General features: G+C 45.0%; 1 protein-coding gene across 2 annotated transcripts in view; it reads left to right on the forward strand.

Moving 5' to 3' along the window:
- MXI1 (MAX interactor 1, dimerization protein) overlaps positions 1–26,738 on the forward strand; it is a 54,802-nt gene that overhangs the window by 7,612 nt on the left and 20,452 nt on the right. Inside the window, exons 1-3 of one of the 2 annotated variants that reach the window (XM_030951098.1) lie at positions 2,083–2,470; positions 3,178–3,310; positions 19,332–19,361. In XM_030951098.1, coding sequence (XP_030806958.1) covers positions 2,398–2,470; positions 3,178–3,310; positions 19,332–19,361 — 236 coding nt within the window. In that variant the 5' untranslated portion in view covers positions 2,083–2,397. Of the gene's footprint in view, positions 1–2,082; positions 2,471–3,177; positions 3,311–19,331; positions 19,362–26,738 lie in introns of those variants that run through there. The other variant, XM_030951097.1, reaches the window with a different exon arrangement.

The raw sequence follows: 26,738 nt of genomic DNA on the forward strand, positions 1-26,738 counted from the left end.
AGTCCTTGAGACTGCCCAAATTTGGAATCTTCCACGTGCTTTTAACAGTCTCCTCTATGGGCAGTTTCCAGTGTAGAAATATGAGGTGGGGAGAGAGAATGCTTCATTCCCTGAGTTCTCCCCCAGCCAAAAGCCAGTCTTTGCACGTGCTGTGGTCTGCTGGGTGTAGGTGCATGAGTGGAGACTCTCCTGTCTGAGAAAGGGCTGGGACTGTCTTTCTAGAATGAAGGGGGGATGTCCCAGCTTCCTTTATTTTTGAGCTATCCCACCTTAAGAGAAACAAAACAAATCAACCCCTAGAGATTTGGAGATGAGAAGGTCTGTGTAAGAACTGAATAGTGGTATTATTTTTACCTCCATCAGCTGCAAGCCTGCAGTTTTCTGAAGAAGCCTCAGAAATGGTGAATCAGCAAATTGTGTATAGAGAAAAGTTAGCTACCCTGAATCCACTTTTTTCATCTCTTTTCCAGTTGAGTGCTGCCAACTCTTGAAACTCCATCATGAGTCTCCTGATACTTTATGCTCTGCCTAAAGCCCTTGCTACCAGACATAAGCCATTGATTGAGAATCTCTGCTTTTTTGGGTGTTTTTTTTCAAGGTACTTTTCTGTCTCCCATTGCGATGGAGGAATGATTGCAAATGTAACCAGTCATGGCCTAAAGGTTCAGAAAATAACCCCAGTCAGAACTACAAAACAGTCTTTGGGGGATTCTAAGTCAGAATCAGTTGGAGATTCAGATATTTACTATGAATGTTCTAATTCTGATCTTGAATGTTCTCTGCGTGCATCCTTTTCGAATAAGTCAAATATTTTAGAGAGAGTTCTATGTTACCAGGGTTTTAAGCTCCATTCCAGCTAATGCTGAGGTTGGTAAAATTCAGGGTGATAAAAGTGATCCAAGGGTTTGTACCTACATGAAAATAAGGATGTAAATACATTATTAAAGTTCTGAAAAGAGTGATCATACTGAAAGCATTTGTTAAAATGTTGAGATGGTCACTGTTGTGCCTTGTTAATGTGCCACTTCAAGTAGAGTGAATTTGCTGTCTATGGTATCTCTTGTCTATGCTCTTAAATAATCTGTGCACATTAAAAAATGGGCCTTGCTCCTTAGCCTCCCATGAAATACAATCAGTCACTCCAGGTGGGAATTCCAGGCGCCTGGAACCTGTGGAGTTCCATCTCCACAGGTGAAATGTGGAAAGTTTCCACACTGTGGCTGTGGGTTTGTCTTTTGAAGCCTCTCTGCTTTATCCTTGCCGCAGCCCTGCCAGTTCCATCCATGTGGGTGGGCATGGAGCCCTCCCCTGGGGTGGTGGTGTGTCCAGTCCTGGGCTTCTCAGTTCAAGAGAGGCACGGAGCTCCTTGAGCAGGTGCACTGGAGGGCTGCAGAGTTGAGCCGGGGAGTGGAGCGTCTCTCTTAAAAGGATGAGGGAGCTGGGCCTGCTCAGCCTCAAGAGGAGATGTCTGAGAGGGGATTTTATTAATGTCTGTCTGTTGGAAGGGAGGTGTCAGAGGTTGGACCAGGTTCTCTGTGGTAGTGCCCCACAATGAGACTAGTGGCAAGGGGCAGAAACTAGTACACAGCAGTCCCACCTGAATATGAGGAGCTGTGCAAGTAAGTGAGCTCTGGCACAGGTTGCCCAGAGAGCTTGTGGAGTCTCTCTCTCTGGAGATATTCCAGAGCCATCTGGATGCAATCCTGCACGCTGTGCTCTGGAGTGACCCTCCTTAGCTGGGAGCTGACCCACCGTGGTCCCTCCCAGCGTGACCCACTCTGTGATTCTGTGACCTGACCGCCACCACGCCCTCGGGGTCTGGGTGGGCACGGACCCATCCCCTCAGGCGCGGGGACACACAGCCACTGCCCCGGGAGCTGCCCCCCACACGCTCCGGCCGTGCCTCGGTGCTCCCGGGAACTGCATTTCCCAGCCCGCCCCGCTCCGCTCCGCTCCGCCCGCCCGTGAGCGCCGGGCAGAGGTAAACAAAGTGCTGCGAGGCGGCGGGCGGGGCGGCGGCCGGAGGGGCCGGTCCCGCCGCGGGGCTGCCGGGCCGAGGGGGCCGGGGCTGGATCCTGGCAGGGCCCGGCGCGGGGGCGCATCGGGGCTGGCCGCGGGGGCAGCGCTCGGCCGGGCGCTGGGGCAGGAATAAGCGCTCGCCGCTCCCTGGCGGGAGCATCCCGGAGCGGCTCCTTCCTCCGGCATTTCCTCCGGCGTGTTTCCTTGCCGCCCCTCGCCCTCCCAGGAGAGCCGCCCCCGGCACGGTGTGACGAGGCCCGGGCACTGGGCAGAGACGGCGATCCCCGGCGCGTCCCCGCCGCAGCCGCCCCCGTGTCCAGCGGGGGAGCCGGGAGCGTGGGGGCGGAGGGCGGCCCGGGGCTGCGGAGCCCCCCGGCCATGGAGCAGGTCCAGATGATCAACATCCAGCGGCTGCTGGAGGCGGCCGAGTATCTGGAGCGAAGGGAGAGAGGTAATGGGCGGAGGATGAGTGCCCTCCGTGAGGGGAACGGGTCTGGGGTCAGATCCCCACCGAGGGGCGAGAGTGACCCCGAGAAGGGATCAGAGCCGGTGTTTGCTGGCGGGATGGTGGTAAATCCCCAGCTGAATGAAGGATAGGGCTGATGAGCCCTCCTGAAGGTGGTGGATGAGGTGGAATGTTTTTGCAGAGTGGGGGAGGTTGACGTGGATGTGGTTTCTGGGAGGAAAAGGGGGTATTTGGTGTGAAAGTTTTCCACTGGGCAGGAGGGATGGTGGTGGGTGGCTCTGGCTCAGCAGAGGCGTCAGTGGCACAGTGAAATACATCTGGTTTGCCTGATTCAGATAGGTTGGGCAGGAGGAGAGAGATGAAGCACTCTCTAGACTGTCGTGTTTTGGGTTTTTTTAATATTTTCAATGTTTGAGTGGTGGCGACCTTCCTCCAGGGTTGGCAGAGACTTTATACTTCCCTTCCTCCCTTTACCCCAGTCCACTTCCCTGTGAAGTGAATATATCCTCAGTCATTTCCCTGAGCTGTTGTGATTAAGGGCCTCCCCAGCTAGGCCAACAGGTTAGTGGTGAGGCCTGCCTGCTGACTTCTTTATTTTTTTTTCTCTCCTTTTTGTTTTTGGGTTTTTTTTTTTTTTTTTGGTTTGTTGTTGGTTTTTGTTATTGATGCCTTGCCTGTTGATTCTCTTGCAGAGTGTGAGCACGGCTATGCCTCGACCTTCCCCTCAGTTCCAAGCCCTGGACTACAAGACCCAAAGCCCACGCGGAGGCTGAGCCGGGCACGGAAATACAGCGGCAGTGGCAGCATTGCCAGTATTGCCACCAGGTACAGTGTGGGCAGGGCTGCCTGGGGGTCAGAGCTGCAGAAGAAAGCTGGAGGTAGTGGAGAGAAACTTGCTCTCTTGGAAAAATGGGAAGAGTCTGAACAGCTAGAGGGATTCCGAGCTGGGGCACACAAGTGCAGCGTCCGTTCTGGATCCATAGCGCTGGAAGAAGAGGGGACACGGGAGCTGGATCTGAAGTGGCACTGCCAGCTGACACCATGCCAAGTCTCAGATGCTGCAGAGGGAAGGGGAATAGGGAGATCTGTTCATAAGGTTTAGGGAGGAGGTAGCCAATAGCTTTTCCCATTATATACAGCTGATGTTTTTCCAACCCAGAAATCACTGCTTTTAAGGGATAGTGCATGTGCAGCCTGGGTGCTTTGGGATTGTAATGACAGGCATGATTTGAAGCGAGGAAATGTTTTGAAATGGATCCCCTACAACAAATGGGAGAGAGGGAGATGACTGACTGCAATGTACAACATGTTAAAAATGCAGTTCAGGAAAACAAAGCTGTGTTTCAGTCTGCCTTTCAGGGCAGTGGGATTTCCCAGCTTTTGGTAGCTTGGTAATTGTAGAACTCCATGATTTTGACACTTTTCTTATTTTACAATGGCATGTTTTTTGGTTTCTTAAATCTAGAAGACAATAGGATTAAGCCTATTGGCTGGTGCTGTGGTTGCATTTGCCTCTTCCCTCTCATTCCTGTTCTTTTTATTTTTGTTTGCTACCTTCTGTAGGTTTGTTCAGACCTTGTTGAGACCTTCTGGGATAGAGAAACTTTAGAAACATAAAGTATGCCTTTGAAAAGGCACTTGCAAGCTTGCTTTTAATGCAGCAAGGCCTGTGCAATCCATAAAATGGTGGCAGGTGGCTCAGGTGATTAAGGCTTTCTTAAGGCCATTGGGAAGGACCTGTAAAGGCCTAAGGGGAAGGTGCCTTTGCTTGCCGTGATTCTGCTTCGGCAGCATTTGATAATAAAGGTTGTTTGAAGCTATGTTAGGACGCCTTGCTGTGGGGAAGTTTTCTTCATCAGGATCAGCATATCTTGAGCTCTTTGTATGCTCAGTGTTTGTATTTGCTTCTCTACTTCATCCAGCCTCCCCTAATTTGAGGGCATTTGTAGCTCTTTACTGTTTATCACGAACCAAAGCCCCCAGTCCTGTGACTTTGTGTTGGAAAATGATGGCAAATGCTGAATTGAGGTCGGTATTTTTCTCTCTAGGTTTCCCACATACTATTTTTCCATCCCACACCTCTTTGTCTCAAAGGCCTTTGTCATGGCAACCTGCCCTTCTCCAGAGGAGGGCTGGAAGCACATCCCCCTCAGGAACTCCTTAGCACTGAATCCAGCAGCCTGTAGGCTGGAGAGGGATGCAGAGCACTCCCAGTCCCTGGGGCCAGGGTGCTCAGCAGGCCCTGCCAGCACAAAGCTCCAGGCACAGCTCTCCTGGGGCAGCTCTGTGCTGACACCAGCCCGCTGGGCCCTTGAGCCTGACAGGCTGAATATGTTCCTGTGGGGGGAAAGGCAGCAGAGAAGCAGAAGAGGTACTTTCTAGTCTTACTTAAACCTTCTTTATGCAAGGTTTTATGAGGCCAAATTGAATGTTAAGAGTGAGAGCGTTGTTACCCAGAGCGTTTCCTCCTGTGGTTGTTTCAGCCTCAGGGAATGACCAGTGTCAGGTCTGCTCCAGGCAGGGACCAGAGTGGGTCTTTTGGGGAGCTCAGACCTTACATGCACAGTTAGAAATGGAAGTTTCTTTTAGCACAAGTCGTAGCAGCTTGCACTTGCTGTAGGAGATGGCAGGCCTTCCAGATGGCTGAAGTGCCGGGAAGTGACAACTGTGAAGTTTAGGGTGCCTCCAAATTCACTGCAGTGTCTTTTGTGTGATGCTGAGTATAGCATCAGCCTTGTTTAAGGAAGGCTCTGTATCATCTCTTCCTGTTAAAATCAAAGGGGCAATTCAGTAAGTTCTGTCTGGTGGAGTTGGAATGGACTTTGAATTAAATATCAAGGCCTTGATGAGGAACAAAACTTACATTTCATGTGTGGACAAGAGATTTTCTTTGATTGCTTTTGTCTCAAAATGTTTCATTAGTGCAGAGGAATAATGCATTCAGATTTCATGCAGATCTTGTAATAAAACAGCCTCCTGTAAAAATGTCTCTCAAGCAACCTTGGGAAAGCCACAATGTTTTCCTTTTTTTTTTTTAATTTATCCACTTTTACAAATTCTCTTACAAATTGGCATATGTACCTTGTTGATGGTCTATATTGAACCAAATAATCCATGATTTTGTGGTACAGGGTATTTATGAAGCCTGGCTGCTTGTTTGATTAATATTTTAATTCCAAGTATTTCCCTTCAGTATTTGCAGCCCAGACATGACAGCTATTTCCTCCCAACAGGCTCTGTGCTGTCATTGCACAAACACCTAGAAAGTTCTGAGGAGCAGACAGCCCAGTTCTGGATGGCAGTGGTGGAGCAATTCTTATTCTTACAGAACTGTGGTGATCTCACAGTCTCAGCAAAATAATTATTTTCTACCCCAAATAGGGGTGTGCAGATAAGAGGAAAAAATTGCTTCATAGTTTCTAATTCATGTGTTGCAATTTTAAGGAAGGATGTTGTGGCTCAGGTTCTCTTTTACTTTGCTTGTCTCCATTGTGCAACCAACAGCATGGAGATTGCTGCAGAGGGCTTCCCTCTGCAGTCATTATCTACATGAATGTGCAGTGTTTTGTGCAGATATTTGAAAGATATAGTGAGTTTGAGTTAAAACATGAATGTATTTAAAAATACAGTTTTGCATTAGTTGGGTATATTTTGATATGGGAAATTATCCACCTGCAGAAAATAATTGGAGAATCACAGTCATTGTTACCTGGTGTTTATAATAGACAAGGGAAACTTTTTTTTTAACAAATTCTACTTAACACATAGATAAAAGCAAAAACCCAAGCAAATTAAAGACCCAAGGTAGCCAACATGTGTTACATTTGAATTGAATATTGCCTCCTTAAATTTGCTCTTGACAAAATTATCTTCTGGTTTTTGGAATGGGATGAAAACTGAACAGAGGTTTGTTACAGCATGTAGTATCACTTATTTAATGTTACTTTCTTCAGAAGATGTTTCTCGGGCAGAACCTGAGTTCTAAAACGTTGCTAGGGAAGTGAAGTAGTCTGTGCTGGAGTGCAGTTCTGTGGGTACATTAAATTGCACTCAATGTCACTGGAAACTGCTGTCATGGACTCTACATGTGCAGTTCTAATAGACCCAATTATTTGAAAGGTTCATTATATTTAGTTAGGATTAGCCTGGCTTGATATTTATACATTTTGGAAAATAATTGAGAAGACTTTTTAATCAATTAAATCATTGTGTCAGCAGGAAATAAAATAAACAGTAGGGTTGCTAAATTATTTTTCCCCCAATAATGCCCTCAATTTAATGAAGTTAAGATTTATAACGAAATCTGAAATTGCGTTACAATATTAGGTTGTCATTTGTGTTTTGTTTTTATTTAGGCTCTCAGGCATGTAGAAAGTCTGTTGTTTTTTGGTCTAATCCTAGGGAAATACCAAGCATCCTCCCAGCAGCACTGGGAGCCCTCAGCTCTCCCAGGAGGCCCATGTTGTTAAGGGCTCTCAAATAATCTATTGCTCAGTTCCATGGGGGAGGGTTTGATCTCTGTCCAGTTTCTTTTTCGTTTCATTTTCCTCTCTTCCCATTATCCTCCCTTGTGTCTGGCACTGCCTCCCAAGGGCCTTTCAGACACCTACAGTCTGCTAGCAGGTTGCTTGCAGAGCTTGGAGTCAGCAGCAGTGATGAGTATGGTAAGGCATTTTGGGCATGTTATCTTGGAAATCTGGGTGTCTGGGTTTCTTTGCCCTTCTGGCTGTTCTGCTGGTGCAGCTCCTCATTTTCTCTGTCGTTGCACTCTCATTTACCCACATAAAACTTTTTTTCCACTTGTAAATCCCATCACTTGCTTTTGTGCTGAACTTCTCTGTAGACCTTTGGTCTCTTATCCTTTGAAATTCTCTCTTGAGGGTCAATACAGGGACTGTACTGCTAAAACCCTCAGGTATGCTTAGCTTTAAGCTTGGTTTGCTCACAGTGTCCCAGAGCAAGGACTGTGGGGTGGGTGTGTAGCTGTGCATTAGGTACTCTGTGTGCCTTAGGTGATGGCTTAATGTGGCACAGGTTCACAAACATGGGTGCAGAAGCTCAAAGGGTGTGGCCGCAGGTGAATCTGCAAGTCAGCCTTGGGTGTCTGGTGCACAAGAGAGCTGATTTACCACAGCAGTAGTGCTGTGCAGCTGTACCTCACTGTGCAGGGGAGGAGTAGGGGGGTTGGTGAACATTGCACAGTTTCAGTATGTTTTATCTTTTCTGTCAAAGGAGGTTTCCACCCTCCTCCCCCCACATCGTGCTGCTGACTGAGTACCTGGCAATTTTCAGTCCTTCCTGGAGCCTCTGGAGTTAGGACAGTACTGTAATTATGATTTTATTGGGAGAGAGGCTGTGCAGGTGGCTGAGTGGTTTGCCTGTCTTGTGTAAGGAATTCCTGAAAGAGCAAATTGCTGTGTCAGCTCTTGTTGATCTATTTTTCTGCACAAAGCCCCCACCCCTATCTTCATGTCCCAGAGACCTGGTGTCTGAGACTTTCTGTCCACAGCTTTCCTGCTTCCTTGGGTCTATAGTTGTTACTTGTTTCTGGATGATACTTTGTTTATTTGCTTGTGAGTTTTTTTGGTTTTTTTTAATCCTCTTGCACTGGATCACGCCTCGCTCCACAGCTAGTGGGAGTTGAGTTTTGACTCGCTGTGTGTAGGTGGGTTAGAATCTGGCCCTTGTGTAATATGGGGGGAAGCTTTCTGCCTCCAGCCTTGTAGTGCCTTGTAGTGAAGCTCTATTCGTGGCTCAGGACCTGGCTTTGCTTTATAGAGTACAAATCCACACGGGTAAAACAAGAGATTGTGAGAGATCTGCTGTGCCAAGTTTTGAGTTATGCTTCATTTTGATCATGCACAAGCAGTGTGATTAGTATCTGGAATCTTCATCTGCTCTTGAAACTTTGTCTGCACATAGTTGGAGTCAGGATCTTGCCTCCCAGTAGAGGGTATACCTGAATATGCTGGTTAATTTTTCAAGAAAGGGAAGCTGAGCTGTTAAGGATTGCTTTTCTCTTAGAGATATTGAGGGAGACTGGCCAGCAGTATTGAGTACAGTGAGGTATGTGCAGGAGTTCTTTTTGAGAAAGCATAATGACAGTATAAATGTTGGGCTGAGAAGCTGGGTTGGTGGTCCATGCACAAGAGGCAAAACACCCCATCTTCAAATCCCACTGTCTTTGTAGGTTTGTACCTGCATACAGGTGCTCAGAGAAGGCTGACAGGTAGACCTTACTGAACTCTGTTCAGCCTCAGCACATCCCCTCTGCACATTTGCCCCTGTGCAATCAGCAAGTGTACATGAGCAATTCCCAGTGATGCTGGAGTTTCTGAACCTGCCATGGTGTGAGATCCTGACATGATTTGGAAAACAAAGGTACCCCATGTAGGTGAGGTTTTGTGTGCAGTGTCTTCTCAGTGGTGCTTGGCTTTGCAGTACAGCTGGCAGGTTACCAGGGAAATCACAGAAAGTGGGGTGAACCCAGCAAATGGCATGAGAAGCATAAACCCCACTCCCTGGTGAGGAATGAGGCCTCCAGAAGTGCAAGAGCTGATGTAGCAATTTCCATGGGGGAACCTACTGTGTTCCTCTTTGTCACCCTGTTTACTTTATAAGCCTCCAAGGAAGAAGATCCTGCAGAGCTGCAGTTCCTGTTTTCCTTTGAGTATTAGCAGTAAAGCCATGTATAGGGATATCTGGGTGGCAGGGAGTCTATGCAGAAACCCACAATTCTGGGCTCAATTTATACTTTGTACTTTCAGTAGTTGTAAAATGTAATTTGTGTTCTCTTTAGACTATCCAAGTTGTGCAAAGAGGCCTTTGTGTAAACTAGAAGTAGGCCCAGTGGTTGATATTATCTGCAACCGAACTGTAATTCTCTGCTGCAGCGTCTGTCTGCTGTGAAGTGTCACTATGTGTGGCTGAAGGCTCATGGTCCCTTTGTCCTCCCAGGTGTGGGGGAATCCTCTACAGGAGTGTTGTTTCACAGCAGTGGGAGTCAGGCAGGGCGTGCTGTTGGTGTTGCAGCACTGCCCAGTTAGAGCTGTGCTGCAGCTGCCGTGGGCTGATTTGCATCACTGATCACAGTGCTGGTCTGATGGCAGGAAACTTCACATTTTCTTATGTTCTCAGGGTCTTTTGAAATGTGAAGCTTCTTAGACCCAACCCCTAGAGAAATTTAGTGTCCTGGGATGGTGGGGAGGATATTTGGGCCAAACCTGGTCAACTGTTCCCACAATTCTCTTGTTTTCTCTTTCCATTGTATTCACTGTACCAGCAGTTCTCTGGGTTAAGTCATATTCCTTCTTTGTCTGTTGTTTTGGTTTTCTTCCCATCTCAGCACGTTTGTACCCTTTTTATATCTTCTCTGTGTAATGTTTCATCCACAACACATGCAGGGATTTATCCTTCATGCTTTTGTTTAACCTGACCTGGTGCTGTGCTCGGCAGTGAATTGGTTGTCACCTGTAGTGTTGTTTCCATCTGTTCTCCTGTTTGTAGGTAAGATTGACTTTTTCCTTTCCTGCTCCTGATGGAGCTTTCAGATCCATTTCTATTTCTGACCCAAACAGACTGGTCAATGTCCTGCTGCTGAGTTAATTGTCTTGCTTGTTGGAGTTCCTGCTGTTCATCATCTCCTGATCCCTCCTGACAAACTTCTGCCCAAATTCAGAGACTGGCTGCTATTTGTTCTCCTCCTGAGAGTGTTGGCTCTTACTCCCTACCTTCTTTGAACCAACAAAGATAGGATTTGTTTTTGTTGACTTATTTTGGGCTCTCTTGATCAGAGGCTGTGGGTCTCTGGGGCTGTGCACTTGGCTGGCCTTTGCCTGGATCTCTTCTCTATGAGACACTGCCTTGTTGATCAGCTCAGAGAGAACAGGCCTGCTTTTTCCATCTTGCTGGATATATTCCCATCTCTCTTTTCTGTGTTCCCTACTGTACTTTCAGTCCTTTCATTCTCTGTTATGAAAGTGATGTCACTTCAGTTCTGTTGCTTTATGAATCCAGTTTGAAGTAGCCTTAGATGATTTCCAATATTATCTTAATTACTTGTTTATGCTTTGCTGCTTGCTCTGTGACAAGCAGGCATGTGGACTGAGAGCAATTCTTTTGCCTCAGTTTTGATTAAAGCTCCTCTCCATAAAATAGTCGATTATTTTCTGAAAGCTTCTCATTTATCTCCTACCATCTGTTACACCATCAAGAAGGGACATCAAGGCGGGAGAAGTTGTGAGAAAGGACAGATGACATTGGGATTGCTGCTGTTGGGACTGCTGCTCCAGGGGTCATTGCCCGGGTGCCTGGGCAGCCCTAAAGCTGCATATAGGCATGGTAAGGTAACATGGCTCAGCTTCTGATTTGCCTTTAACAGTGAGGCTACAAAGTGCAGCAGTTCATGAACTGCTTTACAAGCAGCCTGGCCATCTGGGAGCTGTGGGAGGTAGCCACCTTGCAGCCTTCATGGTTGATGCTGCTTGTGAGCCAGAACTGTAAGAACAGAAGAAATCGAAGCTCTTCCATTTTTCTCAGCCTTCTCTTTTCCGTGGATCTCCCAAATGCTGGATGAGTGTGTCCCTGTTGACAGAATACAGTCCCAGACATAAGGACATCTGAGTTCTCTTCCTGATTTTTTTACAGCCTGTGGAGTCTTTGTGCCTCAGTTTCCCTAGTACAGCTTGCAGCTAACAGCATTGTCAATGTATTTTCCTGATTTAAAGTATATTTTCCCCTGCCTTCATCTCCAGGCACAGTATTGCAGCAGTATGGTTGTAACATGAGAGATAACTAACAAGCCTAAATAGAAGTGAAGGAAGTCTGGCCTGGCCCACAGCCATATAAATGCCATCAGTTTCTTTTCAAACAAAGTGCAGTTCAGTCAGGTGGTGTTTACTCAAAAACCCTCACTTTCCCCAGTGCATCTGAAGGCAGTTTCCTGAGGGCACAAGATGGGTGTTTGCAGAGAAGTACATGTTCCCCAAACAGACTGCTGCACTGCAGAGGGCACTGCCTAGGCTATTTCTGGAAGTGACCATCTTCCTCAAAAGGGTAATGTTATGTGTGGGAAGAAGCACGTTACAGGGCAAGGGCCTGGCATGCTGGGCCTTGGATCATTTCCTGAGTCTGCTGCCGAAAGGCTGCACAATCTGGGCACGTCAGATGACCTACATGGCTCCTGCCATCTGCACATTATGTGGTTCCCACCATCTGTACATTGGGGTAATGCACACACTTTTCTAATCCTGTTTTCTAGAAGCTATAGATGTTTCAGAGCTTGTAACTGTTTTAAAGAAGATGAGACCTAAGCCCTAAGTTTTCTAGGTAGATTTGAAAATTGCCTCCCGTGTCTTTATTCTTTTTCTGTGAACCACTGCAATGCAGGTACCAGCAACTGGGATACTGGTTCTGATGTGGCCTTGGAAGGGGCCAAGTCCCTGACCATGTAGTGAGACTCACATATCCTGCTGGAAGTCAGCAGGACAGGGACCACATAAAGAAATGTTTGTATTTTTCTGTCCTCATTCTTTGTCATGCTCTTCCTTGTGCATGGGAGAGCTTGGAAGTGCATGGTGACATTTTTCTTCAGCAGATCATGAAATACACAGTTTTGTCAATATATTAAAAAAAGGCAAGAATCTGTTTACAAGAAGCTCAAACTCCCTTGCATCATGGATCACAGACAAGAGTCTTGCCTTGGTGAAGGCAAAAATATTCTTCTTCTTGACTTGTGAGAATCTACCTGGATTGTCTGAGTTCTAAATTGTTAGAGATGTCATCTGCTGCATTTCCAGGGGGCATGGACTAGGGTTTCTCTACTGAAATGGCTGAGGTACTTCACCAAGTGAACATACATCAGCCTTTGTGTCTGATCTGTGTGTACCAGCCCCCTTTGACGTGGTTAACTGTGGGCTGGGAAGAGAAGGAAGTGGTTTCTGTAGGACTTGTGACAGGAATTAGAAGGCAGACAAATGGAGCAATGAATACACTTTGGAGAACTTGCTTCACTTTTGGCTGCTGTCAGCTGCCCGGTGTCCAGTCAGCAAGCCCCTTTCAGGCCAGCTTGTTATGGGAAACCCCAAACTGTCTGTTCCTCACACTGATTTTTTCCAAGATATGAACCTGGAATCTGGACTGTGGAGGTGCTGGTGGTGCACAGACGGGGGGGGCACCAGCAGGGTTTGTGCTTAGAACATGCAAAGTGGCCCAGAAAACAAAGTCCTTGGGGGTCTTCATGGAAGTGCTCAGAGAGACATGAAGATGCAATTCTGATTTCCCTGTTTCTTAGCTTTCAGTTTGGAAAGTGAGGATGCGTGACGATAAATGTGCTTGTGAACTGCCCAGCCACTGCTGTCAGTGAGCCTGTCAAAAAGCTTGTGAGGAAAGCACCAGTTCTGTATTCAGAGCAGGGCTTGGCTTGAGGCCACACGTTGAACAATGAAGAGAAAACAAAATATTGAATAGCTGCTTGTTCAGCAAACCCAGTTCCTCTTGGCTGTACAGGGCCCTGCATGAGGACAGTTTTCCTCTAATATTTGGGGCTAGGATGAGCATGTAGGGTCTCAGGTGGTGCAGGAAAAAGCCCACACCAGCACACTTGCTCCCAGCCTGCACAGTGGGGAGGGAAGCCAGCTGGGCACTTCTTTGCTGGCCCCAGACTGCAGCACTGAATGCAAACAACATTCCTGCTGTTATGTCGCCTGGCTTGGGAAACCTTTCCCTGCAGAGTGCCACCTTGTGCTGCTTATTAGGATGTTAGTCTGGTTTGGGGGAGCTCAGCTCTGGAACTGGGATAAACTCGTGGTGCTCAGCAAGGAGGAGCTGTCTTCCTGCTCTTTTCTCCTGTGTGCTGAAAAAGCAGAACATGCACCGTCAGAACAATGTTGCTTCCCCAGATGAGGGTTATGTCTGATACATCTGTTTGTTGAGTTTTATGGTTAAATTAATACTGCTTTGTTATTGGCTCCCATTTTAGTACTTTGTACAATGGTGTTTGAGAGTCAGGTTAGCCCACTTGGCAGACAGTGGGCAAGACATCAAGGCTGGTTTAGGTTTGGGTTGTTGTTGGTTGTGGGCTTCTTTCTCACTTTCCAACTTACACTTCACTATGGTTATGTGATTTTTGGGGGTATTTGACCCAAGACTCAGACAGCATGAGTGTTCATGTTAGCTGTCTCTGGGATGCCTGAGAACAGCTACCTTATCCTGGGGTTCAGGGAACCCAAATTAAGTACCATGCTCTGCCACAGGTTTCTTGTGTGACCTTGGGAAAATTATTTCTAATTTCTGTTTGTTGGTGTTGTCCCCCTGCATAAAAAGTACTACAAAAGACTTAATTTAGAAATGTTGCAAACAGAAATAACGGTTATGGGGAGCAGGTACCAAATTGAGGGAGGCTGTGTAAATACTGTAGGTGACTTTGAATATATTTACTTCTTGAAGGGAAGTATGCAGTATACTTTTAAAAGTTGTTTTGACTGGGTCTTGTAGGAGACTTTCCCAATACTTTGTAGAAACCCAGGGGTTGGTGACTTCCTACAGTTGTGAACCACATGGAAGAGCTCTCTTCTGCTCTTTGAGCTGAAAACGACTGTGGGGCCATTTCTCCTTTTCCAAAGATGAACAAACATGAACAGATGCCAGTACGACTGTGTTCCCTTCTCTGTTGGAGACGGAGAATGTGAACTTTGGAAAGGGTCTGGCTTGATCCTGAGAAAACAGCTTTGATCAGAGCCTTAGGAGGAATCTGATACTGTGTCAGTCTAAGAGGCGCAGAAAAACTAGCCAGAGTGTGGGGCCAGGTTAATCTGGTGCATCTCCACTGACGTCAGTGAGAAGGTGAAACAGTCTGTTCTGTCCCCTCACCTCAACTCCTCATGGAGAAAAATTTACTCTGGACCTCAAGGCCAGACAGTGTAGGGGCTCATGAGGTAGTAATAGCTTAAGATAATTTTTGTCTCTGGTACGGCTTGGAAGGAAGAGTTTTGTTAGATTTGCTGATATGCAAGACTGAGGTGATGTTCTTGTTAGACTTGAGGCTGCTACTTGCAGAGGGCATAAGGATGGCAGCAGAAGGACTCCTGCTCCAGCTGTGCCATCTTCTGTTCAGCTGCATTTTTCTCCTTCTCACTGTAGGAGCTCATAGCAATGTTGAGTACCATAAGTTGCTGTGTTCCAAAGGCTCCCCTGCAGCTCTCTGAGGGCCAGACTTCTGGGCCTCTCAGAGGTGAGGAAGGTTCACAACTCCCTTAGAAAGAGCCCTTGAGCATCTCTGTCTGGGCAGGAAGAGTTAACTCTTGTGCAGCCTTCATTTGGCTTGCCATTGGGCTGGAAGCCTCATGTGCTGCTGCTGCTGAAAGTTCTTTGTGGGCTTCCCAGGCTGGCTTCTGCCCTGGCTTCATAAGCTACTATGGTGTTGATCCACTTGGAACCCTGGCAAAACACTGGGGTTCTTCAGCCTTTAAGTTCTGTTTTGTGGACACAGGTGGATTTAAAATGTAAAAAAGCTGTTGTCCACCCTTCTTTTCCATGATTTTATTTTGTCATTTTTGAGGAAGAGCTTGCATAAAAGAGGGCAGTAATATAGTTCACTGGTTTCAGAAGGGTTGGTTATTCTTGGCTTGGGGAATGGAAGAAGGCATTTCCTGCAGGGGAATTTAGTGGCCCAGTGAATGGATGTCAGCTGAACCAGAAGGTGGGAAGGGTCTGTAAAATGAAGAAGAGTGAGATTGTATATGGTGTGATGATGCATAAGCAGGAGACAGAGCTGAACCTGAGTGAAGTAAGACAGAAAGCAGTTGGCCTGGTGTGCAGATGAATGTTCTTGTTTTGCTAAAAATGATTCAGGTAACTCTACCCTAATTTTCACAAGCTGGTGGGATGTTTCTTTCATTTTTAAACTCTTGATAAAGCTGAGTGGGGTGAGTGAATTTGGAGGAGAAGCACTGGGTCTGTGTAGGCATTAAGGAAGTACTGGAAGAGGCCCTTACTTGTGGCCAGCAGCACCCCCTGAGACAACAGTAAATCGGTTGTGGTGCAGATGGAGCTCTTGGAGTCCTGGACTCCTCTGGAGCCAGGAGCTGATGCCAAATACAGGCAGGAAGATGACCAGGTTCAGGAGAGATAACAGATCATGGGGTCTAAAGGCCATCTGTGTATTGCATAGGACAAGGGCTCTCAAGGACTGTGTTCTCCTCAGTAGAAAATAGTTACCTTACTGAGAATCCAAACCAAAATGCAGATGTTCTGCAAATGCATGTATCTGCCCATTTATCAATAATAAATGTGTAAACCAGAAAGGTCAGCTGTGTTTAATGTCATGTGGCAGCTTTGTGATTTTAATTACAGTAAAAACCCCAATGACAAATGAATTCAATGCTCTTTAGAGCTTGTTCCTTTCTGCTGCAGTTAGTTGTGTTGCCTTACCTGTGCCTGGGCAAAGTTGGGCTGCCTCTGCCGTGGTAGAAGAAATTTTATTTAAATAAAGAAAAATGGGGTAAAGTGGCAAATTACTTGCAGATTCTCATTTACTGGGGGACTTCAGTGGAGCTTAATGTTTCAACAACACCTTGTTACTGTGTTGGACAGCAAGCTTGCAGGCAATATCACTGTAACTGGCACAAAAAGGTTGTTGCAGTTGACCTTAAATTAGAATGACTGACAATTTCTGCTTCCCTATTTCTTCCTATTCTGTATGCAGTTTCAAGTGTCTGGGGTAAATCAGGATAACTTGAGTTTGTCCTCTTTCAACTTTTTGTTGCATAGACAGGGACTGCTCTGCTATTTTTGTTGTTGTTTGCTTGGCCCCTTTAAGCTTCTGAAACTCATTCTTGATCTTTTTCCAAGCTGTTTTCAAAATGTAGTGAGCAGGATCCTCCTCCTTAATAACATTTTTTCGGTTTTTAGGAGTAGTTATCAGTTTGGGTGTTTTAAATTGACTGCTAAAGAATGACTGCTATAGAAACCTGACTTTTAAATGAGGACCCTGCAGACGGTTTGTGCTGGAGCTACTTTTAAATTGCAGCTGCCGTTTTGAGCAGTGCCAGTACATGTGCTTGGTCTTTTGTTTTCCCCTCTGTGTCCATACCCGCCCGGCTCTGGTTTCAGCTTTGCAGGTTCTGCCTGCCCTGCCCACCTGACAGCAGGGATGTGAATTCCCCTGGTTTGTGTCCTTGTTCCCTGGGTGGCACAGGCAGTGGCTGACTGTCAGCAGTGGCACACTGGGCACCCTGGTTACTTGCTGCCCTACAGCCAGTGTTCCCTGAGTTTTGGCGATAGTTTTCTGCTGTGGTGTTCATCCTGTACCCATCAAAAAGCTGGTGATAGTGCACCAGGATGAGGCGTTGATTTCAGTCTGCTGATAGTCTCTAAGTTCTCAGTTAAGAGATAAAACCAGCTCAGTTAAAGAGATCCAGTTACATTTGTTTCTGTACCTATTTAAGACACTTATTTTTCTGACTCGTATCAGTAGAGGCTCCTCCACTTTTTTCCACTTCACTGACAGCACTGTCCTTGTTTAACTCCAAATAAATCTTAGTAACACATGCAGCCCAAAGATGAGGGGTAAAAACTAATCTTTAGATTAGGAGCTATAGAAAGTGAAATGAATAATGAACAGAAGAGAGAGGATTTTTCCCTTTATGTGTTGTCCAAGCAAAAGGAAACTGTCACAGAAAATTTAAATTAGTGAATGGTGAAAGTGGGGAGTGCTGGACTTTTTTCCTGAATTCAGGTGAAATAAAAAATTAAAACTTTTCCAGATGGTCCCCAGTGAGACCAAGCAAAACATAGGCAGGTAAGAGAAGAAGCCTCCCTGTAGGATTGATTCAGTACTGCTGAGATTCTTTCGTTTGCATTCAGCTTCATTGGGAAGGTGTTGGGGGGGTTGCTTTTTTTTCCTTGCCACAGACGTGGTTAAAAGTCACAGCAAATATTTCCTGACTTGGTGAAAAGCCTGTGACCTCTCTCAGTTGTCATGTTCATCAGAAGGCAGATAGGTAATAAAGAGTCTCCTGTGTGAGAGGAGTAAGGAGAACCTGCTGTTTTAATTTTGCTCACAGCAGTGGGCCAAACTTTGTTCTTTCAGTGCTGGCCTTGGTAATTGGCTCCATATAATACAGGAATTCAAACCATTGCATATCTATGGCCTTATAACTGCTAATGTCTTAGCCAAGAAGAGTGCACAGTCTCCTGCAGGAACATACAGTAAAAAAGAACAATAAGCATGTTTCAAACTATGTATGGGCAGTGGTTCTAAAGGGGTTCAGCTCAGTCCTGATGGGTTCATTTGGGTCCAAGTTGCCTGGACAAATTAATTTTGCTGGTTTAGACTCAGGGAGGTTATGGGGATGGGGGAGGTGGATTTGATTTGGGAGATTTTCTGGACTAAATATTATGTTCATGTTTCTGATTCCTGGGAATCAGAATGAAGGCATCCACTGCTTTAGGGAGGGAATTCAGGAGTTTTCTCAAGATGAAGAGTTTGACTATAGTGGGCCTTGCTTTTAGGGTATCCCATGTCCTGCTGAGTAGGGTGGCTTGCACAGGTGTATTGGTAGCTTTTTGTTTTTCCTCTGCTCTCAGCCATGGTCAGCTAAGGCTCATTTACCTTGTTTTTTGCAGACATCCACAGTTTAGTAATCATTTTCAATGCAGTTCTAACACCTGTTAGGCACTCCTCCTTCCTTTTTTTGGAGAAGCATTTAATTATGACAGGGTTTCCCTTGGAGCACATCCTCCATTCAGTTCCCTAATTGTAGAATTCTCTGTGGGATTCTCCAGATGGGGGATAGAAGATAATCTTCTCAGAGCTCCGGAAGAAATGTGATGCCAAATTAGAGAAAATAGATCCTTTTTATTAAGATCTTGGGTTCTTTTTGCTCTTATTTTAAGGTGACCTTCTGTTAAAGAGAAATGTTGGACAAATGGCTATCCTTTTAAATAATCCTCAACAACTTTACCTGGGTTAGATTAGAAATCCTGAATGGATTTAAACTTTTTTTGCTACTCATTCTATCATCACAGAGGCAAAGAGAATGAACTTGCCTGTTTCCCTTTTGTTTCTAGTTGGTTTCATTTTCAAGCTGCAGAGCTCTAAATTAAGGAATACTGGCAGTGTGCTTGGCATGGTGGGCAGGTATAAAGACAAAGCCCCCTCCTTTGTCCAGTGTCACAGTGTCACTTTATGGGTCACTTCACTGCATGCTGGTGTTGTGGCAGTGCTGTTCCCATCCTCAAAGGGTTTCCAGGCATCCTAAATGTGCTATGCAGTGCCAAAGATGTTTGCAAACACGGCAGTACTGGCTATCCCATTTTGTGCCCAAATGCTGGCCATGTCTGCTTCTGCTAAATTGGCTAAATCTGGCATGTGATGGCTGAAGGGCTCCAGGGCTGTCCCTACAGGGCCAGTTCTGCTGGAAGGAAGGTTCCCATGTATTTGATGCACAAATTAATTCTCTATGAGCTCTTCCATTAGAAGATGATACTGATATTTTTATAGCATGAATGAAGAAATTAAAGCATAGAGAAACGACTTCAGTCCTGTACTGAGTTGGTGGCAGTGCCAGGAGTCTGGAAGTGACAGGCTCTGGTCCCTTGTTCTAATCATCTCTTTAAGACTTTGTGTGCATTTAAGTCTCTAGGGAACATTTTCTTTAGCAGTAAGGGTGCCAGCATTTGCACTGGAGGGAAGGAACGTCTTGTCAGCAAGGTTATAGATTTTAATGTATGTAGTTGGTTGGCTTTGCAGTATGATGTGCCAGTGGGGATGTGTACAGCTTGCAGCAGTTGAACTTCAGTGCTCAGAGGTCAAAGGTGACTAATCAAATTTTTTTTTATTTTCCAGGTCTACGCACAACGAACTAGAAAAGAACCGGTAAGTAGCTAATGAGCTGAATTCTAAAAAATGTAGGCCTGGTGAGTGTAATGTGCTTTGACCTTACTCATGCAGGTGCTGTTTGATCAGCCTAGACAGCTGTGAGTGACCACACTGCATCATGTAGTTTTAAAAGTTGGGGGGAAGACACAAAAAGATCTGAAAAAGAAGCTTTGTTTTTGGTTGGGTTTTTTTTCTCTCTCTCTGAAAAGGCAAGAAGTGACCCAGTTTTGTGACTAATCTGTATGCAGAGTAAATACTGTTCTTCTCCTGACACAGTGAAATCTGATTGGGGCACTTTCCATACATGAGGTTGCTACGGGATCAGGTTTCTTGGGCGCTGGGTACTATGTGTTACCATGAACCGAAGGGCAGAGCCCTGTGCTCTGCACCCTCTCCCCCCACCCTGCACTGGGCTGTTATAGTCTCTGTAGCACGGAAGAAAATACCATTGTCCAGAGGCTTGGAGCTCTGGCTACCTGTGCTCCTGCAGAGACTCTCCTAACCTGTTCTAGGGTTGCGCCTGTTTATCCTTGAATCTGATGTTTTAGCAAGCCCTGCAGTTTTGTTACTTGGCTGGCTCTTCTAAATGACTCAACCCTTTTGTAACAGGAGTTAAAGTAAGATAAATACCATTGAGACAAGGGGAGCTAGTTCACACACAGATCAGATTATCACCTTCCATTCAGGATGCTATAGTTAAGGTTGTGTCAGGGTTTCCATTATAAACTTATCTTGGCTCTTCTGTGGGATTTTAGGGGGGCTGAGGGTGGGTGTCTGTGTTCTCTGTGGCTGCTGTAACAAAGGCAGTGCTTTGGCCAGCTGCTCCTATGAAGAAACCCCCAGGGTGGGAAGGAAAGCTGAGTCTAAATAGGTTGATTGCCTCCTCTTCTCTCTTAGCAGCCATCATTTAACAAGGGATGGGAGGACTGTAAGGATGGCCAAAGACACACAGAGGCTTTTTAAGCCAAGTGTGTATTTTCATTCAGACAAGATCTTCCCCTGTGGCTTCAAGGGAATTGGAGCTGAGTACCTCGTGAATTGTGTTGCCTCAGTTTCCCCCACATCTGCCTCCCCCTGGCAGCAGCAATGCTGGGAAGCAGATTGGCCTTTGCATGGTGTGGGTGTTTTCTTCCAGCCTGTGCTTCTCCCTCCTTGCACTTTGAGTATCTACAGAATTGCCATGGTCTTACCTCTCTAGGTTGATGCAGGGAAGGTTTTTTATTTGGGTTGTGTTTCTCCCTGAGCTTCAGCCTTTCCAGTCCCAAGTTGAGCTGTGTTGAGGAGTGTTGGGTCCTGGGTTTTCCAGTGCTCTCTCCAGTTCTATTTACCAGTGAGGGAAAGAAAATGCAGTCCTTGGGTCTGACCCAGAACTGAAGGTGCTTTTTTCTCCATGACAACAGTAAACCGTCACTAATCTTCAATGTGCTTATTTGCATATCTAATTGTTACTGCAAATGCTGCTTTTACTCAGTACAGCTTTAGAGCAGAACTGTTTCCATCTTTCCCTGGACCAGCCTGGTCCTATCACATTGGCCAAGTTTGCATGGATATGTGATCATCTTCTTCTAGTCTGAGGGCAGGCAGCAAAACTTCAAATTCTTAGCAGCCAGTGTTACATACTTACTGTCCAGCTAAGAACTCTATTGACTGATGGGATTGGGATGTGCTGGGTACCAGTTGTCTGTGTGAATTGAGGAAGTTCCTGCCTTGGTTCCCTGTCTTTAACTGAGGACAGTTAGATTATCTGAGGTGGGGATACCATAAGGATTAACAATTGACTAGCATGTCAAGAAGTGTTACTTGTGAGAGGAGTGTTATTACTTGAGCTTCCCCTTATGCCTCCTTTTCCTGAATATTGACAAGGTGTTTGCTTGCTGCAGAATTTGTCCTTCCATGTTCAGTTGATGTAATATCTCTCTCTTCCTCTCCTTTTGTCTGTTATTCTCCTTAGTCCCCACCTGCTCCAGGCTGAAGATTCCTAACCATCAGCCTTCTCAGCAAGGTCTTTCCTCCAGGGCTTCCCATTCCGGGGCACTGTATTCCAGGTCTGTCTCAGACATGGTTTTACAAGCCTTTGGTTTTCATCCTTCTGGGAAGGGCAGACATTTGATTACAGGCAAACTCCTGTGCCTGGGAACTTTGCTCAGGAGTCTGATGTTCCTGGTTTGGGCTTGTCTGTCCCTTGATGCAGATGCTGTGGCTTGATCAGCTACTCACATCTGCAAACCCAGCTAGATGCAGTAGTGCCTTTGCTGTGTTTGCAGTGTTCATTACCAGTGATTTGGGCAGCGAGTTGCATACTGGAAGCATTTATTTTCAAACTCCACAGCAGTGTTTTCTGAGTGAGGGAGATTGCTTCCTGTGTTCCCCAGCTCCTTTTTGTATTTGCTGTGTTGTTAAGTTTGTCAGTGTCTCCAGACTTAACTGTTGCAAGTATAAAAGCCCTGATACTAATGGCTTTGTGGCTGACAGGTGCTCATTTTCCCTATTATTTGAGATTATTCCTTCTGAATCTCACTGTTATCTCTATTATTGACACACACTATAATTTTCAAAATTGTCCACTATTAGGTCTCTGACTCTGTTTTTTTCTCTTCTTGTCTGTGAACAGCAGTCTTCTTATGTTCAGTTAAATTTTGGTTTAACCCATTCAACAATTACACAGAGTTTGTTTTAAGCAGTAGCAAGAGAATATTAGTAAAACAAAATGCTCTTCTCCTTTCTGAATGTGTGATTTAACTTGGACTCAGTATTGCAGAGCTGATGATATTTTAATATGTACCCCTTCAATGTAGAAAACCCCCTAAAATGCATTTTAAAAAATTAAAGCAATTTTTTAAGGTCTACTGCTTGAAAATATTTTGCTCCAGAACACTCCACTGGTTCTGCTAAGGAGCTGTTTGATTTGGTACCAAACATTTGCTGTAATATTTAAATGATTCCTCTTCTGGCTTTGATTTGGGTTTTTTTAATTTGAAAAGATTGCTGTGACATTTATATAAGGGACTTCGTTTGTTGTAAAAGATTAAAGTTAATTTATACTTATTATCTGTCATTAATCCTCACACTGAAAAATTTTATTTAATGGGTATGTGTTTCAGTTTATCTCTGCTTAGGATGAGTCATAGCTTGCATTTAAACAAGAAACCAGCATTCTTCTCATCTGCTGCAATATGTAACTAAAATGATATTTTTTAGTCCTTTAACACGCCTACCAAAAAACCTGATGTGTAAGCAACACTCTTCATTGTTTTCTGAAAGAAAACAGGATAAAGTGTGTGACTGAAAGATGAAGTTTGCAAGTGTAATATTTTCTAAAAAAGGATAACAACTGAAATCCAGGTTAAAGGTAAATGTTGTGTGTTATACAGATAGTGGTGTTAGCTGTTGTCTGTGAACATTTTGACACATGCCAGTGTTAGGAGGATGTGGTCAGTGTGGTATTAGGGGGAGACACACAGCTCTGAGGTGACATCTTGCTGCTCTGTGAAGTGGCAGTTCTGGTAGACCAATACAGCGGTGATGTCTGTCAGAAAAGTTACATTTCCTGACAGAGCAAGAAAGAGTTTTGTAATGCTGTTGATCAGATTTAAAAAATTAAAAATAAAAACCAAAAAACCCCCAGCATTTTTTTGTAGATCATACATTGTTCTATTAGGTTTTGATGATGATTGCTTTGTAATGCAGCAGAAGGAAGGAAAACAAAGCTGAGTAATTGGGTAAAGAATGAGTTATGAGAGCATATTTTTCTTATGGTAAGAGTAATTCAGTTCAAGCAAAAGATAGATCAAGGAGGTAAAGAGGACTCAGGATCACTGAAAATAGAATTTTCTGAAGATCTTGCAGAATTTGTGGCTTTGCAAAAGTACTTCATTTAGAAAGAAAAAGGAAAAAGTCTAAAGGAGACAAAATTCTAAACCAAGTTGCTAAAAGTTTGTTTCGTGTAAAAGCACAGAGTGAAGCGGTGTAACATCCTTTCTCTCTGATATCTTTTGACATGATCAGAAGCAAAGAAGACAAACACATAGCAAGGATCAAGTACTGTGGTTTTTAGCCTGACTCTTACCAGAATTCCCCATCTTGTGGCTCCTCACCAATTCTTTCTTTGACATGAGAGACTGTTTATTGCAGAGTGGTTTTCCAAGGCGGTTTCTCACCCAGAGCTGACTGTTGTGCTCAGTTGCCTATCTGAGGTAGTGGATAAGATAAAAAAAAACCCTACTGAAAGCTGAGGAGAGAACAATGACCTGGGTCAGCTTGCACTGAAACATGGGGGCCTTCTGAGGCTCTGCAGCATTTGCACTGTTTGGTTCTGTTTCTTTAGAATAAGGGCTTTGAGAGTGTCTTAGGAAAAGCTTTTAAGGTAGAGCTTTTAAATAGTGCAGACAAGCTGTCTAGGCTGGGAAAGATAGAAGGAAGGGAAATGAAAGTGTGGTGAATCCTTGCTACTCTGAATAGACTAGGATGATTGTGCTATTGTAGTGCTATATATACTTGCCAAGGCAATCTGATCAGTGTTTGTCTTGAACCAACTAATCAATGTGGTGTTGAGTTCAGTGCTATTTATCAGGAGAGCTGGAACAAGAAACTAATCCAGTAAATTTCATTTGTTCTCTGGAGTGGGCTTTGTTTTCATGCTAACTTCATGTAGCAAATGTTGACAGTACATATTGTTTTCCTCATTAATAAACCTTGGAACCTGTGATGTTCCTTGCAGCAGTCAAACCGTATCCAACACAGCTGAGCATGCATCTTTCTCTGACACATCCAAAGGTCAGAGCATGCACTGATCCAACTTGCTCCTTGTGGGAACTGTAGCTAAACTCTCCTGTCTCCAAGGCCAGTGTGGAACAAGAGCTGGAGGTAGTTAGCTGTCTTCAACTCTGTTGTTTGGATGACAGATGCTTCTGTTTTCAGCTGGGACTAACAATTTTCAACAGAGCTGCAGCATGTTTGTCTGTTTTAGGAGATCTGGATAACTTATTACAGTGCTGTTGCTGTTTTTGCTTAACCTGGAGAGAGTGAAGCTGGTGGTTTTTGGAGTAAGGCTGTCAGAGAGCTGTTCTTTCTGGGTACGTTCAGGCTCAGCCAGCATTATTTAATGTCAGTCTGCCTTTTGCTATTTCTTTGCATTGCTCTGAGAACTCACCAGTCACTGGTGTAACACTGGGGAAGGCTGACCAGCACACTTGCTCATGCAAAGTGCCTCCTTGGGCAGAAGCAGCATTTTGATTCAGTTACAACTGAAAGTCTGCAAAGGCTTTGTTTCACACTGGCTGGGTTGCTGAACATTCTGAACTCTGAGTACAGCTGCTGCAAAGGGACAGTTAGTCTCCATGCCAAGAATTGAAGGAAACAAAATGATCCACATTTCATTTCAAGTCTTTTAGTACTGCTCATATAGGAATTTCTAGTTTTAATATGATTTATTTTTTATTCAAAGTGATGCAGTGAAGAATGTGTGCATGCCTGTCATCCTTTCTGCTCCCAGATCTCTGCACCTCCCTTAGGAATCCAATAGCTGTTGAAGAAAGAAGAGGAAAAGAAACAATACTACTATTTTGGATAAACTGTCACGAAGAAAAATGTTTTTCTTTCAACAATGTTGCACAATAAAATCACTGTTATAAGCCATTTTTCAGAAACAGATATTTATCACAAAGCCCTTCTTAACTAAGATGTGAAGGGGCACTTTCTGATATGTTTTTCTTCCATGGTGTAGAAAGAACTGTCAGCACAATCTGCTTGGCCTTGTCATAATGGTCTGATGCTGAGAATCCTTTCATCATCCTGCCTCCGAGAAGGGAGACCTGAGAGGAAACCCCCATCTTTGAAAGAAACATTCTCTGCAGTCAGGTCTCTGCACCAAATCAGAGATCACCAGTCTGATTTGGAGTGCATCATTGCCAACTGTGGTTCCTGAATCTCTTCCCAAACTTGCATCCTCAGATTTCTACTTGGGTGCATTGCCATAGGTTTGGTTTCAGGTTGAACCCTCTCCAGTTCTGTATATTTATGGCTGTCCTCAAAAAATTATAAAGACTGGGCAAATGCCCTCTCTAATCAGTGGGCTTGCACCTCTGGTCTCAAGTAGGAAGTCAAGCATTCAGCTTTCCTGGCTCCATTTTCAGTCATGTCATGGCTCTGTACTTACCATCTCTCTCCTAAATGCATCTCTGGAGACTTTGCAGGCTTGCTATTTTTTTTTTTCCAGGGTGCTCTTTGAGGTACTGAGAGCCAGCAGTCCTGATGCAACAACTTTTCTTGTTCAAGTGACTAACATTGCTCATGGGCCTGAAAGCATTGCTAGCTAAAAGCCAGTTGGGAATTTCTGCTGTAGGAAAGATGAGGTAATAGGAACATAATTTTGAGACAGATCACCTGTTGACGACAAATTTCAGGACCTTGTACTCTTGGGGCAGAAGTTGGAGTTGTGTGTGTCGATCTACATCTGGTACATGTAATAATGTAGCCCATGCAGACTTGTAATAACCAAAGGAAGTGGGGTAGGAAATGAAGGAAGCATGCTTTTGTTCTCTTTTTGTATGTGGCCCATTTTTACCAAAGTATGGCAGCTTGGATAACCTCTAACCTTATATTGCAAGGGAACATGGGAAGAATGGGATCCCAGGTATCTGACCTGTGCCAGGTGAGAAGCAGAAACATGCACAGAGCTGGTGCCTGGATGAAGAAAAGGAGCAGGGACAAGGTTGCATTGACCCAGTCCTTTGCTTCATTGATCCTCATCTCTGCCTCGTTGCTTGCCTTTTCTCTCCTTCACACAAGTTTCCCCTCTCCCCACCTTCCTTCAAAACTTCATGCTCCCTGCTTGTGTCCCTCTCAGTGTCATTCTGTCCCCTCAGTGTTGGCCAGGGCCAGGAGGTGTTGCTTGACACCTTCTCCCCTAAGGCAAGAGAAGAGGGACACAAAGTGTAGGCTGCTTTGGGAGGCAGCAGTATGGTCTAACTCCTAGTTTTGAATGCTGTGATGGAAAATGCAAGTGTGTGACAGGTGTTCACAACCTTGTCTGGGAAAGGAGGGAAGGACTTCATCTTGCAATTGCTGTGGTTCTTGTCTGGCTGCAAATGGTGCTGATCACCCTGAGTAGTTTACATAACTGTGGGCAAACAGACCTCTAAGTTTTCTTCCCAAACAGTGCATGAGAAAACCATAAAACAATTAAATAAGCAATGTGGAACCAAGGGTCAGGAATTTTCCTCACATGAAACAAGTGGATAACATGGACAGGGCTATGTCAGGGGCATGGCAGAACATAGCAGTAGATGGTGTAATCTACCAGTGTTCCTTCTGTCGTTGGGAGTTTGAATTTGTGTGGAAATACAGAGCATCTGTGCCTAGTGCTCTTTGTGGTTG

This window comes from Camarhynchus parvulus, chromosome 6 (genome assembly GCF_901933205.1).
Source record: "Camarhynchus parvulus chromosome 6, STF_HiC, whole genome shotgun sequence".
NCBI classification, from domain to species: domain Eukaryota; kingdom Metazoa; phylum Chordata; class Aves; order Passeriformes; family Thraupidae; genus Camarhynchus; species Camarhynchus parvulus.